Source organism: Rhamphochromis longiceps, linkage group LG8, assembly GCF_057381845.1.
Source record: "Rhamphochromis longiceps isolate RC_006_pf linkage group LG8, R_longiceps_female_GT1.1, whole genome shotgun sequence".
Classification (NCBI taxonomy): Eukaryota; Metazoa; Chordata; class Actinopteri; order Cichliformes; family Cichlidae; genus Rhamphochromis; species Rhamphochromis longiceps.
The window spans coordinates 14079260-14097332 of NC_140564.1; the positions used below are offsets into that span (position 1 = coordinate 14079260).

General features: G+C 42.8%; 2 protein-coding genes and 1 non-coding gene across 6 annotated transcripts; all 3 read left to right on the top strand.

Moving 5' to 3' along the window:
- Positions 1-71: 71 nt before the first annotated feature.
- On the top strand, positions 72-10874 carry gspt1 (G1 to S phase transition 1). Of its 2 annotated transcripts, XM_085415879.1 has the most exons (14): positions 73-487; positions 747-791; positions 2110-2382; positions 2463-2496; positions 2703-2780; positions 2876-3056; positions 3175-3329; positions 3571-3711; positions 6469-6562; positions 7986-8066; positions 8212-8385; positions 9685-9774; positions 9870-10038; positions 10132-10874. In XM_085415879.1, the coding sequence occupies exons 1-14, from the start codon at positions 292-294 to the stop codon at positions 10182-10184; spliced, it is 1764 nt and encodes a 587-aa protein (XP_085272005.1). In that variant the 5' UTR covers positions 73-291; the 3' UTR covers positions 10185-10874. The 2 variants fall into 2 exon arrangements, with proteins under 2 accessions (XP_085272006.1, XP_085272005.1); XM_085415880.1 differs by lacking the exon at positions 747-791 and having other exon boundaries at positions 72-487.
- A 716-nt stretch (positions 10875-11590) lies between these two features.
- rsl1d1 (ribosomal L1 domain containing 1) lies at positions 11591-17653 on the top strand. Of its 3 annotated transcripts, none has more exons than XM_085415881.1 (10): positions 11591-11609; positions 12120-12207; positions 12441-12580; positions 12713-12851; positions 13241-13389; positions 14623-14724; positions 15061-15154; positions 16750-16875; positions 16975-17148; positions 17250-17653. In XM_085415881.1, the coding sequence occupies exons 2-10, from the start codon at positions 12175-12177 to the stop codon at positions 17379-17381; spliced, it is 1089 nt and encodes a 362-aa protein (XP_085272007.1). In that variant the 5' UTR covers positions 11591-11609; positions 12120-12174; the 3' UTR covers positions 17382-17653. The 3 variants fall into 3 exon arrangements, with proteins under 3 accessions (XP_085272007.1, XP_085272009.1, XP_085272008.1); XM_085415883.1 differs by having other exon boundaries at positions 17253-17653; XM_085415882.1 differs by lacking the exon at positions 11591-11609 and having other exon boundaries at positions 12101-12207.
- LOC146663231 (small nucleolar RNA SNORA55) lies at positions 14814-14941 on the top strand. Its single transcript, XR_014913121.1, has one exon. It is a non-coding gene; the product is annotated as a small nucleolar RNA SNORA55 (small nucleolar RNA).
- Positions 17654-18073: the final 420 nt, after the last annotated feature.

Genomic DNA, 18073 nt, shown 5'->3' on the forward strand with positions numbered 1-18073 from the left:
TTTCATTGGGGGGGGGGCTGCAAGACTGACTGTAGACTTAGCGGGTTTGCAGGTGTCCGGTGCTGCCCTCTGGCGGTGTGCGAGGGACGTGCAGCTGCCGTGCACCACTTCTCGTCAGCTACGGGATCCATATGCTTGTCAAGGCAAGGCTTAACAAAGCAATGGGAACTTCACCGAGCGTGCTGCTAAGAGTCTAAAACACACCAGCAACTAAACCCGTATAAACGGAACCACAAAAATCATTCGCCTTGCCCGGTGGTGGGAAGCCTGTCAACTCTGGAAAAAGCAGCGATGGACACGAGAGACACAGCCCCGGATTCGTGGGAGCTGGAAGAGGATGCCGAGGCCCCTGCTGCCGCGGCGGGACTCCCAACCGCCTTCGCCGCCCTTAACGTCAACGCCAAGCCGTTTGTCCCCAACGTTAACGCCCCGGTGTTTGTACCAAGCTTCCTTCAAGCCAGCGCTGTGGAAATGCCGGCTTCAGATGGTAGGTTAAATTCCAGACAGCTGGCTGGAAGTTAGCTTAACTTGCTAGCTTGCTTGCTAGTCCAGCTAAGTTAGCCTTCCTGTGTGTAACTCGCTGTGCTGAACAGCACAGCATACCCTCTAACTCATCAACAAGTCGGCACAAGTGCGGCTGTGGTGCAATAGCTGATTCATGACGTAGTAGTAACGAATATGTGAGCCGCGGGCAATCTTTTCTAATGAGTAGTTACGAAAGTATTTTTTGTTTTCTTATCTTTAAGGTACCCCTGATCCAGCTGCCAGTATGGAGGTGTCAGAAACAGTCGGTACGCATCCACAGTGTACTCCAGTGCACTGCATGTTCACTTGGTTAAGTTACAGCTCTAGCTCAGGCTTCAGGGGGTAGATACAGGCTCAGGTGTGCAAGATTTAACATCCACGTTATAAGTATCACACCAGACCTCATGCAGTTTTTAAAGCTTGGATGCTCACTACTTGTAAGTAGTTACTGAGCCATATTTGGTTTTCTGTCATTGGTAGAAACCCACGTGCATGGGCCTAGGTAGAATGTGGTGCAACCTCACTCGCTCCTGCCCAAAATAGATCTCCTACTGGCACATGCCGTGATTCGTATGTGTCAAGAGCTGCCCGTCCAAGGCCCCGGCCTGCTCTGTGTCAGTGCACTGTGTTTGGTTACACCAGGAACATATTAACTTTGTTCTGGTGAGGCTTTATTTCCCTCATATTTGGCCTTTTGCCCGGATGTCATACACCTCTGCTTGAGTTATGGGGAACTCATTTTTGCTTTTCAAAGAGTGGCTGAGGCAGGGACACAAAACCAGATGACCGTGTAGTGTACATAAGGACAGATAAGTGAGCGAGCTCTGCAGTCACCTCCCTTAGTCCCATTGCCTGCAGACACATTCATGGAGATGGTTGCTGCAACATTTGTTCCTTCAGATGTCCCCGAACATGTCTCAAAATATAAGTACAGCTTGACGAGACAGCCTACAAAGTCAGCTGATTATAAATGAAGGGCGTGGAGAAGAAAATAGACATTGTACTCAACTGCTGGGCCGCATAATTTCATAGTGACGGAAACTGGAGGCTTATTTGTGTGTTGCCAAGGGAAGATGCTTCTTCTTCTGCAAGGCACAGCACATTTTCAGCGTCCTCTTGCTCCTGATTTATTTATTTTTGACGCGCTTGCGTTGCAGAACATTGCATTGATTTTGTCTTTATAAAGTGGGCAGACCACGGATATGTAGCAATAGGGTGCTTTTTAGGTTATTTAGAAAGTCCTGCAGCACATATTACAAAGCATGCTGAATTAAAGCAATAGACTATGCAGGAGATGTAGATAAATGGAGGTGAGGCCTGTCTTTGAAGTTGTTTGATTGAAATCTTTGTGCAAATGTGCTTGAAAAGATTTAAGTTTGCTAAAAGATCTGGCAAGATGTACATCAGCTTGACTGAAGCCCAGGATCTGCAATAAGTCAGTTGTCACTTTTGATTTTATTCCTATCATACAGCGTCTTTAAAGTTCCTCCCAGCAAATGAAAAGCAGCCCCCAAGTTGTCGGTGCGATGCCGGTTATTACAGCGGAGTTAGATAACTAGAAATGTGCAAAATGTGTGCTTCCAGCTCCAGTGGAGAATGGAAGCACAGAGGCAGACATGCCCACAGAGGAAGAGACGTGGGAGCAGAAGGAGGAGCCCGGGGGAGACGAAGGAGGTGGCGGACAGGAGGATCTGGGGTCTGGGGAGACCTGCGCGGAGGAGGGAGGCGCAGCAGGGAAAGAGGACGAGGAGATGATGGAGGAGGAAGAGGAGGAGATGCCCCTGCCCAAAGTGGCTCCGGCGCCACCAGACGCTCCTAAGAAAGAACACGTTAACGTGGTCTTCATTGGTCATGTTGGTGCGTTGCATTCGGTTGTGTTTCATCTAAGGCTGTTTATGCAAAGTTATGTTCACTAAAAAATTGGTTGTACTTGCCAGATGCCGGGAAATCGACGATCGGAGGACAGATCATGTGAGTGATCCATTTATTTTTAAATGTTTTGTGTTGTTTTTGATTCGTTTCTTTATGGAGTTGTTTTTAGCTCAACTAGCGATACAGGAGAATAAAAACACAGAGTTGAATCATCTGTTACAACAGCCGAAGCCTGTGGCTGTCTCGGACGTGCGCTGGGCTGCACGTTTTGTTAACGTTTCCTCCCTTTGTGCCCTCATTGAAAGGTACTTAACTGGAATGGTGGACAAACGAACCCTGGAGAAATATGAAAGAGAAGCGAAAGAAAAAAACAGGGAGACATGGTGAGGGGCGTCGTGTTTTGACGGCATTTACCTTCTTTGTGCCGTACGCACCTTTTTGTAAAACATAAATGAATGCACGAGCGCGGTTGTTGCAGGTACCTGTCGTGGGCTCTGGATACAAATCAGGAGGAGAGAGACAAAGGGAAGACGGTCGAGGTTGGAAGAGCTTACTTCGAGACGGAGAAAAAACACTTCACCATCCTCGATGCCCCCGGACACAAGAGCTTTGTCCCCAACATGATCGGTGGGGCGTCACAAGCTGACCTAGCAGTCCTGGTGAGACAGATCTTTATCCCTGAACCTCAGAAACATATCACCCGGTTCTTTCACGGGTTGATTTAATATAAAAGGCGCTCTCTAAATATTTCTCTCTTGCCTTATTGGTTTTTGCCAGGTGATTTCGGCAAGAAAGGGCGAGTTTGAGACGGGATTCGAAAAGGGTGGGCAGACGCGGGAGCATGCCATGCTGGCTAAAACGGCAGGAGTTAAACATCTCATTGTCCTCATCAACAAGATGGATGACCCCACTGTCAACTGGAGCCTAGAAAGGTGATTTAAAATGGATAATTTGGGAATTTTAATGTTTATTTCGGACTTTATTTAAAAAAGAAAAACATGCAGTATCTCCAGGAAAGTGTTAGTATTAATTTTGGCATTTAAAGCATCACCAGTTGTGGTTAAGTGACTGATTTTATTTGTTTTATTTGTTCATTAATGATTCCAGTGTGATATTTATGTCAAACACAATGTTAAGAAATATTTTAATAATTTTTTTGTTTTCTTCTCGCAGGTATGAGGAGTGTAAGGAGAAGCTGGTGCCATTTCTAAAGAAGGTGGGCTTCAACCCTAAGAAGGACATCCACTTTATGCCTTGCTCTGGACTCACAGGTGCCAACCTCAAGGACCCTGTATCCGAATGCCCCTGGTACACGTAAGTCAGCTCTCTGAATGGCCCCTGAAGTCATCAGGCGTTGAACGCGTGAGCTCTTTCTGAGTATGTCACGCTTATTTATATTTCAGCGAATTCAAATATAGTTCTTGCAGTCTGTATTTCCTGCTCTATGACGAGTACAAAATGATGAGTGCCCGGCTCGGCCTATTATTTGCGTGCGAGAGTTTATTTAAAATGCACGCTAAGTGCTTTGCAGGAAGACAAATCAAAGAGAAAGACAACAAAGGGATAGATTACACAGATATGCAGATTAGTAGCTGACACAAAGCCTGTGAATAAATGTTATGTTTGGAGTGATAAAAGGGGAAGAAAGAAAGAATGAATATTTAAACACGTGGCTTTTTAAGAAAAAATAAAGTTAAGGGTACTACCGTAATTGTCGGGCTATAAGCCGCTACTTTTTACACAAGCTTTGAACCCTGCGGCTTTTAGTCAGGTGCGGCTTTTCTATGGATTGTCCCTGATTTTTGTCATATCGTAAGACGATTTGTTTTGTTTGTTCCGCTGTTGTACGGCACTACGTTGCCTGGCGGAAGGGCATGTGATCAGACACACAGTATCGGGGTTCAAGAGTGGTGTGTTGGTCACGTGTCCATCCGCCAGACAACATAGTGCCGTACAAGTAGCTCGAAAAACAAACTTCAAAGTAGCGCTACACGTTCAGCGGGAGTCGTGGATGGTGTGCGGCAAGCAAGTTATGCTCAACTCCACCGGTGGAATCTGACAGCGTGGAAAAGTGTGAAAACATCCATCCATCCACCTGAGCCTAAAAGGTAGTCTGAATCTATTTTTCTGGTGTGCTGTAGGTTATTGTTATGTACTACATTTGTTACTCGTTTTTGAAGCACAGCACATGTTTCGTACTTGTAATTACCGCTACTTGTACATATACCTAAAAAGTTGTGCAAATATGTACCCATAACTTGTTTTTCAAAATATTAATAAAAGAGATGTGTCTCCAAACAGCCATCTCTTTCCTGACAATTCGCTTTGTGCATATTCTCTTACATATGATAAGTCAACATTGAAACACCTGCGGCTTTTAGTCAGGTGCGGCTAATGTATGTACAAAACAGGATTTTCCCCTGATTTTAGCTTGTGCGGCTAATATTCAGGTGCGCTTTGTAGTCCGGGAAATACGGTAATTTAAATATGTGAGTGAATTAAAAAAATGAATAAATGAGCTGTCGAGTGAGGAGGATTCTTTGATTCTTTGTAATTATGGTGCTGACCATATGAATGATTATGATGAGCAACAACTAGAGGGGCACTAGGTGTTCTGTCAACACTTCAGGTTATATTATTATATTACTGTGTAGAGTAGAGAGTTTTCATTATACCCCTCTGGATGTAAAGACACATGGTGACGTCCTGCACTGTCAACAAGCAGACAGGCTGCCCTTGAAAGCCTTCACAGCGCGAGAACACAAGACAAACAGAACACAGTTAGGTCATTGTGCTCTGAACGGCATCACCAGGCTTGAACCTTTATAAGATAAAGTGAGACCTCACCAGAGAGAAGGGTCAGTACCAAAAAAACCACAACACTGTGTCAACCTTACTGACTTTAAGCACATAAATATACTAATTAGTCCCCGTCATCCAACTGGTCACTGCCTTAATCATCTCTTACAGTATAATAATCTATAAATAACAATAATAACAGTGATTCTGAAGTACACAGTGATCATAATGGCCATGTTAAAGCTTAGCTGGGGTGATAGGATAGTTGCTTTGCTGCATAAGTTGATAATTATGTGTGAAGAAAGAATCAATATGTAGTGTTCAGCTCACACTCCTTCAGCCTCTGGTGACTTTGGGAGAATCAGAGGATCAAAATTCTGAGGCCAAAAAGACAATTTGTTTGAATTAAAGGAGGTGATCTATTATGCTGAGTTCAAACTCCACAGTTCTCTGTTGTAATCTGTCAAAGTAGTTTAAAATCAGACTTATGTATTTTACCCTAGGCCTTGAGGCAGCCACTTAGTTAATGAACTCTTTGAAGCACGCTGCGTTAGCGCTTCATAACCTCTCCATTTAAATTTCTTCTCCATTTGGCCCTCTACAGAGGTTGGGCACTGCAGCATAAACAACATTATTACAAAAGTGTGCAGTGAATCTGGGATGTTGTTGCCTTTGAAATGGTTGCTTCAAAGACAGGGACCAGGTTTGCAACCACCTGTGTTCAGCTGCCATCTTTAAAGAGACTGGCGCTTCAAGACGGCGATAAAACGTCTGCTATCAGTTTGCCATTGAATGGGCGGTCAAGTTGGCAATTGGATGCAATGTGTTTTTGATAACGTGGCAGTTAACTGCGATAAATTGGGGAACATTTCAAATGTGTTGCTTTCTACATGCACACTTCATAATATGCAAATCGGAAAAAAGTGGAAAAAAAGGTCTGAAGCCGGAGCATTAAAGTCACATTTATATGCTAGCTTTGGCTGTGTTTGACTATCTGTAATTGTAACAGTATGCATAAATGATGGGTAATAATGAAAAGATGGAGGTATTTATAATAGCATTTATAATGAAGGAAGCCGGTGTGTGCGGTGTTTCTTTGACTTTTTGCTTTACAGAACTCATAAGTCATAGAGAAATAAGACTGCACAGATTTGTTCTGTTTTCTGTAGTGTTGTTTGTTTTTTTTGTGCATTGATTTGTGTGAAGCAAATGCTGACTACAATAAAAACCTTTACTGTTTACTTTTGTTTTGCTTATTTCTTTTTCTAACAGGGGTTTGCCATTTATTGCCCACCTGGACAGTTTGCCAAACTTCACCAGATCAAGCGACGGGCCTGTCAGACTACCTATCGTAGACAAATACAAGGTGAGCAACTGGAAGCTTTTGATCCTCATTTCCTGTAAGAAGAAAACCAAAACCATTGGCAGCTTGTGTTCTGCACAGCTCCGCTCTCAGAGGATGAGTGGGTGTAAAATTTCTTTTGGTTCGTGCTCACTTTGCCAAAATCCTTTTTCGCTCTCTTGTCAGTTTGTCATTTTGCTTCCTCTTGAGTTTTTTTCCCAGAACACACAGACAGTCACACAATGAGCCACACACACACACACTGTGGCCTCCGCACAGCCATTCCTCTTTGAGATAATTGAGCTCCTTGGCGCTCAGCTTGGTTTAGATGTTGGAAGCAGTTCATCACACACTGTAAGCGTTGTTGGAATTGAATTATTTTGAAACAAAAATTGACCATCGGCTCTTCTTCCTTTCTTCATATGTCATCATCTGTCTTTATCCTGTTGTCTTTCTCTCCCAGCGATTGCATAAGAGCCTTATGTAGCAGTTATATGACTAAGTAGCCTCAATTGATGTTCTCCTGAAGTAATGGGATTATGGTTCAGTCAACTGGATGCTGCATACTAATGGTCACCGAGACTGCCAGGACTTTGATACAGCAACCTTTCAGCTGTGGAGAAAACACTGTGCATTATTTTGGTGGTGTCTGAAAGCTCACAGTCATGATCATTATTTCATTTTTTTACTGCCAAAAGAAAAGTATCATATCTTATACAGCAAGCTGCTTCTTCCAAGAGTCCATGTTTTTCTAAGGCTTGCATTAGAACTATGTGCTTATTGAAAGTATGAGGAAATGCAGTATTTAAGACTAAAGTAAATGGGATATGGACTGGCACTTACACATTTATATAGCACTTTTGTTTGTACCTAAGGGTTTGTTTAACATTCCTGCACTCACACATGTGTCGGGGGTAACTCTGGCCCAGTATCTTTCCCCAACCATAGTCTGACATGCAGACTTGAGTCGCTGGAGAAACAGTCCTCTGACCTTCCACTCTACCTCCTGAGCCACACCCACCACAGTCAGAATGGATTTACTGACTGTTTAAAGTGAACTTATATATTTGAACTGTATATTTTTATTTTTGGACTCTACTAGAGTAGCTTTGCATGATTCAAAGTTCAAGATAATCCTTATTATAATCTTGTTCTGAGCTATGGTGCATTCCTTCAGTTCACCCACCTTCCCTTTAAGCCAACTTTCCTGTGATTGGCTGCTCCTCGTAAACAGGAGATTTGGACAGAAGGGGGGCGAAGCTTCTGTGCTCACAGGGATTATTTGCAAACAGCAAAGAAACTTTGACCATATTTGATATGACATTCCACCAGTGTAAAATTATCTATATGGCAGATGTTATTTGGACACATGGGTGTATTAGCGGTTAGCAAAGTATAGTGCATTTACTTGAATATTGCCTCTAACTGTGGGTTTCCTTGTTTGTAGGATATGGGTACTGTTATCCTTGGAAAGCTGGAATCTGGATCCATTAGTAAAGCCCAGCAGCTGGTCATGATGCCAAACAGGGTGAGTCCTCTTCTTGATTGAAAGAGGATCCTGTAACCACAAATACTCAGTTTCATTTTCATTGCCAGTCATATATATTTCTGCATCAATGCAGAAATAGTCTTTCCTCACTTCACGTGTAGCTGTATGCATGTGTGTGTTGCAGCACACGGTGGAGGTTTTGAGCCTGCTGAGTGACGATGTGGAGACGGACGACGCAAGTCCTGGGGAGAACCTGAAGTTGCGGCTGAAGGGCATAGAGGAGGAAGAGATCCTTCCTGGTTTTATCCTCTGCAGCCCCGACAACCTCTGCCACTCTGGGCGCACCTTTGATGCGCAGGTAAAGACTGGATAATTACTGCATGCTGGCTTCTAACTCCTGACTTTGACAGTCGTTAACTGTGGGGAGAAGTTGGGGGGATGAAAGGGGGTGAGGTAACCACAGGTGATGCCATTTATTTAATTTAATGCCAGCAAATAAACTCCTCACCACAGGCTCCTGTAATGAATCCGCTCCCGTGTCTCTGCTGTGTCTCATATTAAAAACAAAACTAAATGCATCCTTTTGCAGGTTGGCTATGTTAGAAAGCAGTCGCCACTCTGGTTGATGATCATGTGTTCACAGCAGGTCTACACAGACCAGCAGAAGTAATTATCAAAGATGAGGCATTTCTCCATAAGAGCTTTGGAGACACATTTTTCAAGCCTGTGTTAATTGCAGAGTTGTCTGATGGAGCTTGCTTTGGACAAGTTGAGCAGACACAGGCTTATAAAGTAAGACTTTTGCCAGACAAATAGTTACTTATGTGTTGATAATCTGTACTTTTCTTTGTGAAATGCTTACCTTCAGGTCTGAAAATAAGCTTAGGCAAGACATCCATTTAAACATCGTAGTATACACACCTCTTTATATTAAGGGGTCACAAGGTTCAAAGGATCTTTTCTGGTATTATAAGAGAATATGTGACGCAGCATGCAAAAACCCACCTGTAGTCCAAAACATTCATTTTTTTACCAAATGTTTCCTAAAATTTCAAAGCTTCAAGAGATTGTTAACATGCAAAAAATGATTTTCCCATTTAGTAGTCTCTAGTGAGACTCGGGTCTCACTTTTAGTTGTTGATTATCTGCATTTTTGATCTGGAAAAGATCAAAGATGCATTTCATCCGGGCTTGGGACCCCCCCGTGGCTCGGTTGAAGTTAAGATAACAAACACTGGGAATACTGCGAAGCCTGCTTGTTGTTGATTGTGTCATTCCTTGGCTGTTTTCATGCACAGCTGGGATTCTCGGGCAGAATCTTTTGTCAGCTTTTCCTGTACTGTATGTATTGAAACATCTCCAAACACACATGGAAAATACAGCATATAAGGCAAAAAAAAAGAGTCAGAAGAAGGCAAATTTTCTTATAATTTCTTAAAGTAATCTTCAGGAATAGTTCTCTAGGCTTCTTGAAGGACATCAACGCTGCTCTTTGGATGTTGACTGCCTTTTTTTCAGTTTTTTACTCTTTATTTTTCTTATATTCAAGAAATTAAAACAAATGATGTGCTTTTGTAACAGGCTACTAACAGCAAAGTATCTAAAGACACAATCTGGTTTTCAAGTCCTCTGAAATGTTCTTTTGGTTTTTTTTTAGATCGTCATCATCGAGCACAAATCCATCATTTGTCCTGGTTACAATGCAGTCCTTCACATCCACACCTGCATCGAAGAAGTGCAAATTACAGTAAGTTACTGTTGGGCTTACATATTAGTTATTTGGTTATTTCATTCTTTAATTATTTGATTACTCGTGCTAAACTTGCGCAATTCTCACCACAGGCCTTAATCTGTCTGGTGGACAAGAAGACGGGAGAGAAAAGCAAAACACGACCACGCTTTGTGAAGCAGGACCAGGTTTGTATCGCCAGGCTCCGGGCAGCAGGAGTCATCTGCTTAGAGACCTTCAAAGACTTCCCTCAGATGGGGCGATTCACACTGAGAGACGAAGGTAAGGACACCGTGCAGGCTTGAAGTTAGCTGGATTTGTTTTCAGGCATCTTTGAATCGCCCTTTTGTCCCTCAATTCTCTTGATACTATTAGGCAAAACAATCGCCATTGGCAAAGTGCTGAAGCTGGTGCCAGAAAAGGACTAAATGCAACAATGGCAGCATGCATGGAGTTCTTCCACTCGTTCCCAGAGGAGAAATGCTGCTAGAGCCGACCCAAACAGCTACTCTCTCTTTACACACAACTATGCTGAAGAGACGAACAACGACAAAAAAGGAGGGAAGAATAAAATCATGTCAAATGAAGAAAACATGACTGAATCAGTTTTTATGATGAACCATATGAAATGAGAGACCAAGTCCAGTGTGTCAGCTTTCTCATATTGAGAGCTCAGCTATGCCACTAATGTAGCTACATGCCCCGCCCCTTTCTGTACTCCCAGGCCTGACCGTACGGTCTGCTGGCCGCGCCATTTGTTTTTTGAATGGAGATGGATGCAGTGTTGTTGAGTTTGGGGAAGGAAAAAAAACAACAAAAACAAATAAAGTCCAGAATGATTTCATATCCTGCAAAAAGAGCAGAGTTAGTCTATAATTATCATTTGCTAAGTGCTTCTCCCATCTCAAGAGCAGGATTTAGAGTCCAGAGAGGACATTTTTATTTGATTTTAAGGATTGCTGTGCCAGAGTCTTTAGTTTGGTCTCTCTCCACATGAGATGGTTTAATTGGACTGAGCTCACATACTACTCTGATGAACCAAGGATAAACACACTCACACGGACAGACCCACACAGCTGTTACATAATCGAAATGGAAAATAAAAGATCAAGCTGTAACTGAAAGGTGTATTTGTCTGATTTGTACCACAGGTTTACAGCAGGGATGTATTGTCAGGTTAAACGACTGCACTCATACACCACATTTCTTTTAGATTTGTTCCTTATTTAACCAAATAACAAATGTCTAACAGTAAAAGACCCATGACCTTACAAATCTGTTTGATGCACTTTTAATTTAGGTTTTTAATATGTAAATGTTCTATGCAGAGTGTTTGAGGGTAGATTAAGGAAGTCTGAAGTGGCAGAGATGCAGGACAGGTGTGAGGGCAGGGAGGTGGACGGGTTCAAGGTGAGAAAAAGATATCAGGGTGGAGAAGAGTGAAGTAATGGTAGCAGCAACAGAAAGGGAAAGTTTATCAGGTGGTAGTGAGATCTGAGGTATATTACGAAGCCAGATTAATGTCTTAACGAGCTATGTTGAGCTTAACGTCAGAGTTTTGCAAGTGAGGAAAGTGACTTTTTAAAAAAAACCTGGCTAAATCACGTGATTAACGATTTGCTCTGCACTAATCTCTTATTTGCCACAGTGCTGCATTTTACTGTTATATTTTATGCTTTTATTTATATTATAATTTTCCTTACAGTTTTTGAATCACCATTTTATCGTTAGCGTCATCATCTGTTATGGCTCTGATTGGAGTTGGTGGCACTTCGTTTCAGCCGGAAGAAGAGTCATGTGACGAGTCACAGATCCGGAAGCAGAAAGACCGATGTGCAAAAAAGGGATTTCCGGTATTTGCTGGCCTGAGCTGTGAAATACTTGTTGAACATATTTCCCGTGAATGATATCAGTTCCATTTTAAGCCAGAGAGAAAAAATTTTTTTGGCAAAGCTACTTTTATATATCCTTTATTTTTGGATGTAAAATTCACACTGACATTAAAACTTTATTTTTCAAGATAGATAAGGCCAATAGGGCAGCAGATATTTTAGAAGCATTTCACAGACTAGGATTTTCATTAGGATAGACAGGATTAGTCCATCCTGAGCTGTCTCCATAGGTGAGATGTTTGTTTTTTGTTTTGTTTTTTACAGGAACTTTATTGAACAAACAATGAGTATAAAACATATAAACAGATGAAATATACAAAAGAATAGAACATGAATACAAATAACCAGGGGTAAAAATAATAATGATTATATAAATACACCCCAAAATCCACATATATGTATTGTTTTGAGAGCCTTTTTGTTGGTGGAATCCGATATTGATTTTATGTACACATATATTTTACGTCATAGCATGACGCTCAACGCATGCGCCCTGGTGTTTTTTGCGGGGGTCCACGTGTGAAGAATGGCAGAGAAAGCTTTACTGGACCGATCGCAGGTAAAAGTTTGATTGATTTGTGATTTCAGATTTGTTTGAATTAGTCGTTTTTAGAATGTTTGGGTTACGCTGCTTGTTAATAAAGTTTGTTACCACGTATCTAATGAGCCAGCTGGTTCCAACTAGCTTCTTCAACATGCTAACACGTTTGGCGTTAGCAAATGCTAACTTTTAGCTCAGGTATTAAGCTGCCTCATTTATATTGTGGTGTCTTAACTTAATGTGTCTGACAGGTAAAGAAGGCCGTCCAGGCCCTGCAGGCCTTCCTAAAAAACAAAGCTAGTGGTGAAGCCCCGTTTCTGGATGAGACTCAGCATATCAGCCTGCTCTTCACCCTGTGGAAGATACCCAAAGAAGCGCAGACCATACGCATGTGAGCAGCCCAGGCGACTGAATTTTAGTTCCTCCGTCGCAGCAAATGTTTTCCAAATTTAAAGTAATTCGTTGATAATGGCATTCCCCCAGAGTCATTGTGTTTCTTTTGTTTTCTTTTTGTTATCCGCAGTCCCTTGCCCCATGGCCAGCGGTCAGACACAGAAGAGATTTGCCTCTTCACCAGAGATGAGCCCAACATGACCTCAGAGCAGACCCAGAGGTTTTATAAGAAGCTTCTGCAGGAGAGAGGTGTCAAAGGCATATCAGAGGTACGCTGTTCTAAACTGATGTTGGTCCAGGTTCAGCATTGCAAGCAACCAATCATATTGGTGTGAGGTCATAGTAGCATATGGAAAAGCCATCACATCACACCACTCACCTAACACAATAACCATAACTATAGTCCCACAACCCTAATCCTAACCATGATCATGTTCCCACCCTCATTGAAATCTGGCAAAGAGGAGTCAAGTCCACTTAAGCTGCTCAGAGTAGGTATAAAGGAAGAAGGGCTTAACTGCCACCTTTTTGGGAATTTTTCCTAAGTAGACATGGGCAAGGTTTTTTGTTTTTTTTGCTATCCTGAGTGTACATTTTTCTGCTTTAAACCGTCTTGTCAGTGGTAAGAAACATTCAGGGATGTGTTTGCCTGTGGCAGATCATACCGTATAAGGTCCTGAAGACGGAGTACAAACCATACGAAGCCAAGCGCCGCCTGCTGGGAAACTTTGACCTGTTCATTTCTGATGACCGCATCCGCCGACTGCTGCCATCGCACCTCGGGAAACATTTCTACAAAAGTAAAAAGTGAGAGCGCTTTTCAGTTTGTCCTGTTTAGTGTGTGTGTTAGAAAAATAAGAACTACGGTTTGACTGTAAACTATACTATATATACAAGGTTTTTTACTTCATGGGTTTATGCCAGGTCATGACATCACCCCCAAACGCAGCAGCAGACTGGCAAACCGCGGCCTCACCCCCAAACACTGTGGCAGATTGCAGTATAACCCCCAAACGCCACGGCAGACCTTGGCAATTTGCGGCATCACTGTCAAACGCAGTGGCAGGTCGTGGCAAGTTACGGCATCACTCCCAAACACTGTGGCAGATTGCAGCATCCCTCTCAAATGCAGTGGCAAGTCCCAGTCTCACCCCTGAACGCGACATCACTCCCAAACGCCGCGGCAGGTCGTAGCCAGTCGCACCATTGCACCCAAACACCGCAGCAAGTCGTGGTAAGCTGCAGCATCACTCCCAAACGCCGCGGCAGGTCGTAGCAAGTCGCGGCATCGCACCCAAACATTCTGGCAGACTGGCCAGTCGTGGCATCGTACCCAAACGCCACGGCCGGCCGTGGCAAGTCGTGGGCTCACCTCCACTCTTTGCTGTGCCATCCTGGCATGCAGTCGAGTCTTGGAGCAACAAACACCTATTGGGGAGGAAAAAGACAGTGGAAGATGGGAGATAAACTTGCGTCTGTGCGAACACTGTAACATTAAACTCTAATTCCAAATCAGCCAACAGACAGAAACGCCCTCCATATGTCTTTTCTCATTTCGAGATGATAGACCAGTGTAAAAGTGCCCCAATACAAACAGATTGACCAATCATGTTACTTGCCTCTCTTTTCGCGTCGGCTTCCTCAGAAACTCACTGCAGGTGATTCTCCGAGCCCTTGGCAATGCAGCTGCTCGTGCTTCTGTATGAGGATGAATGCAAGAAATTGGATTTGAAAATATAGCATTGAGCCACAGAAGCCACTAAGAAGCGTGGAGGGAGAACATGCCAAAGCAATACAAACTATCACATTAAAAAAAATTCAGCAGCAGAGGAGAAAAGAGCAAACCCAGGTATCCAAAGAAGATAAGAGCTTAATGTCATTTGAAACATTATTGAAAGCAAAGCCCCTTATTCCCACAATTTTTCACCCCCACTTGTGTTCTCTGAACGTTTCTCTGTTTTGGATACTTTGCTGCAAATGACTTTAAGGTGTCGTGTAGCTGCGACGGTTCTATTCTTACCCTTTTGCTTTCTTTTCCAGAGAGCCGCTGTGCGTGAACCTGCAGAGCAAGCATCTGGCCAGAGACATCGAGAGAGTCATCCAGGGGACCAGCCTGAAGGTTACCAACAAGGGCTGCTGCTGGTGAGATTTATTCACGTGTCCCTGGTTTCAGCTTTTTGTGCAGAAATTCCCCTTTATTAAAAACTCTTCGGTAGCAGATGATCTTAACTGCACCTCAGTACAACCTTGTCGATTCTCTGTAATCGATACGGGTCAGACTGGTGCTATAGAAACTCAAAGTAAATCCAGATGGACCTCCTCTTTCTGTGGAGCCTGTCTCTACAACTTTGATACACAATGTTTAGCATCTTACTCGGTTAAAAAATAAGAAACAGTCACATTGGTGCTTCATATACTGCTGCTGTGATCTGTGTGTTTGGTAACACTGTGTTTTCGTGCACTCTGCCTGTGTTGCAGTATGGCACGTGTTGCCCACTCGGGCATGACTGCAGACGAGGTGACGGAAAACATCGAGGCTGCCGTGCAAACAGTGGTCACCAAACTGCGCATGGTGAGAACTTTTTGTTTTACATTTGGTTGTTAGATTTTAGACTTATCACACCCCGACTGAGCTGATCTATGCCAGCTCTCAATAATATTCCTGATATTGAGATGGTAATTGTTATTCTCTCACTGATAGGAAAAGTAGCTGTGTAGAAATGTGCAAATCACAGTAGTTTGAAGCCGCAGTAGTTTTAGAAGGCTTTGTAGTTGCATCAAAGTGATGGCAACATAAATCCCCAGTTAGGCTCTGCCTCTTTAGCGTGGGAGGGAAGTCCCCACAACTGGTTCCAGCACCAGTCTACTGGTGAGAAAAACAAAAATCCAGCGTCTCGGTGCAGAAATGAAGAGTTTTGAGTCGTACGTGTCATAATAGCATGTAGATAACAGCTGATTTGTTTCATTGGCTTCAGCAGTTTTTATTTTGCCTGTGATTAAACGTGATGGATGATGCGTTCAGTGGGATCGGGTCTTTCGTGCAGTCAGTTGTTAATTGATTGTTTCGTGTATGGAAGAAAACGCACCTCTCGGTATCAAACGGCACAATTTTTGTGCAGCAAAATGGGCACTGATCAGCGTTAGGGTTGGGCAATGTGAGGAAAATCTAATATTCCGATTATTTTGTGGCTATGTTGCAATACGCGATAAAATATCACAATATGTCCTGAGCCTCAGTGTCCCCAGCACCGGGGACAAAGGGAGTGAGCTGCAGTTTAAGCCTAAGTGAAGTCAGCGTGTGTGGATCCACAGAAACATCCGAATCTCAGCTAAAAGCTCAAATAAACCATTTCAACAACCATCGAACAGCGAAAACGGCAAACTATTAAAAACGCAGTTACGCAATGTCGTGAAATGTGCCTAAACACAAACAAGGAAGCTACAAACTCACTTGACTTTACGTAACCAAGCAAACGGCACGTGTAGAGATCTCACAGATTCAGACCAAAATAACTTTATGTTTGATAAAAAATAACATGGAATTAAACTTACCGTGCTGTTTTTCTCTCGCCGATCGCAGTCGTAGGTCGGGTCACAGCTGGTTTATTTAAAGTTTTCTTTGGTGTGCGGGGAGACGTTCACACGTGGAGTTTAAAACATTTTTCATTTTGCAGTGGATCACTTTTCAGCTGGTGGAATAACTTTGTGGTTCTTCGACCTTTTCCAGCAATAGTTTAACGGCATGATTTGCAAATTACCGCATTTTGTTTAACGTCCTCCTCGTGAAATCCAAGTCTGAATCGCCTGCCGTCGCCATATTTCTCCTTTCTGATGGTGTATAAACGCGCATGCTCAGTGCAGTGTGCCGGGTAGAAAACTTTCCGGTTGGGAGGGGGGATTAATGATGCATTCGCAGCTTGTGGGAGAAAAAAAACTCAGTGAATTATGTGCAGACAGCTTAATATTTCCATGGCAACCTATACTCGATGGTTACGATAAAGCTATTTTAACCATGGTACGTGGACAAACTTACGATACATCGAGTATATCGTCCAACACTATTTAGAGTTTGCAATTTCAGTTTGGAATTCAAAAAGTTGCACAGCGTTCTTTTATGTATCGATGCAAGTTTTTCTTGCCGTGTCTGATTTGATCGCTGTTTTACAGAAAGGACCAGTGATTAAACTCATCCACATTAAGAGTCAAACGTCGGTGGCTCTGCCTGTCTACACCTCAGACTTGGGCCATCTCTCTGTCCTGGAGTCTAAACAAGCTCAGACGCCTAAAGACAAGGTGAGTACAAGTTAGCACTCAAAATGTATTATTATTTTTTTTGTATAAGCTGCATTTGTTGAAACATTCGGAAAAGTAACAAGTTTGTGTGCATTTCAGGAATCTGCATCCACAAAGAAAAATAAGACGGAGGACAAAGAGCAAGCAGATGCTACTGCAGAGGGCAAGAGGAAGGTGAAGAAGGTGAAGAAAAATAAAGCAGCAGCTGAAGAGGAGGAAGAAATCCCACAGCTGGTTCCCATAGAAACCCCTGTCAAAAAGCCTAAACTGGAGGTCAGTACTTTTCACAGCTGTTTGAGTTGAAGGGAACCTCAGCAGATGATTCAGGTTTTGTTTTTCTTTGGCATCGTTAACGTTTCCTCTGTTTTTTGTAGAAGGCGTCCAAAAAGAAGAAGCTGGAGAAAGCCCCCAAACCCGCAGCGCTGAAGAAAGGAACAAAAGCTCAGAGCAAACTGATCAAGAAGACCGACTCCAAAGTAAAAAGAAAAGTACCTAAAGTGAAATGATCGTTAACGTGGACATTGAATTATTTTTTTTTTCTCTGTTCTTCTTTTTCCCTCTAGTTTTGTTGTATTCTGTGAATGTAATGTCACTGTTTGATGACAGAGACAAAACTACTCATGTGTTTGATTCAAGCCCATCTTGTGCTGAGTCATCATACAGTGTCAGTGCCTTGGACTCGACCTAATCAAGCAGCTAACGTGTGAAAGATTCTCTCCCAGTTTTCATATACAGTGTTGGGGTTACGTGCTGTTGTAATAAAACCTGAACGCTGAAATATTTTGTCATTAAATGTGTTTGAAACTGGAGGAGTTGCAGCAGAGGCTGGAGCCTATCCCAGCTACAATAGGGCGGAGGCGGGGTACGTCCTGGACCAGTCACCGCCTGATGCAGGGCTAAAGTGGTGGTGCATTAGTTTTCATGTGTACTGTTGTCAATGCACCTAATGGTTTTTATGCAATTTATTGCAAAAAAAAATGTGCAATTCTTTTACGTTTTGTGGGTGAAAACATTACACAAGCTCAAATACAATACACATGGTATTACAGGGTTAAGGGCTGTAGTTGGTTAATATGATTACTTGTTGCCACTGACAAATGGAAATGCATTCAAATTATATTTATATGATTAATATGGGATTATAAAATTCAGCTTCAATTGGAGATGTTAAAAGTTTGTTGTTGAAGGCTTACAGCCA

What these genes read in the sequence shown, in the direction of transcription:
- gspt1 (XM_085415879.1), top strand. Translation starts at nt 292, where the DNA reads ATGGACACGAGAGACACAGCCCCGGATTCGTGGGAGCTGGAAGAGGAT. An exon ending in GGCGCACCTTTGATGCGCAG is followed by an intron (nt 8,386 to 9,684) that starts GTAAAGACTGGA and finishes GTTTTTTTTTAG; the next exon opens with ATCGTCATCATCGAGCACAA. An exon ending in TCGAAGAAGTGCAAATTACA is followed by an intron (nt 9,775 to 9,869) that starts GTAAGTTACTGT and finishes TTCTCACCACAG; the next exon opens with GCCTTAATCTGTCTGGTGGA.
- rsl1d1 (XM_085415881.1), top strand. Translation starts at nt 12,175, where the DNA reads ATGGCAGAGAAAGCTTTACTGGACCGATCGCAG. An exon ending in ACCAACAAGGGCTGCTGCTG is followed by an intron (nt 14,725 to 15,060) that starts GTGAGATTTATT and finishes CCTGTGTTGCAG; the next exon opens with TATGGCACGTGTTGCCCACT. An exon ending in TCAAAAAGCCTAAACTGGAG is followed by an intron (nt 17,149 to 17,249) that starts GTCAGTACTTTT and finishes TGTTTTTTGTAG; the next exon opens with AAGGCGTCCAAAAAGAAGAA.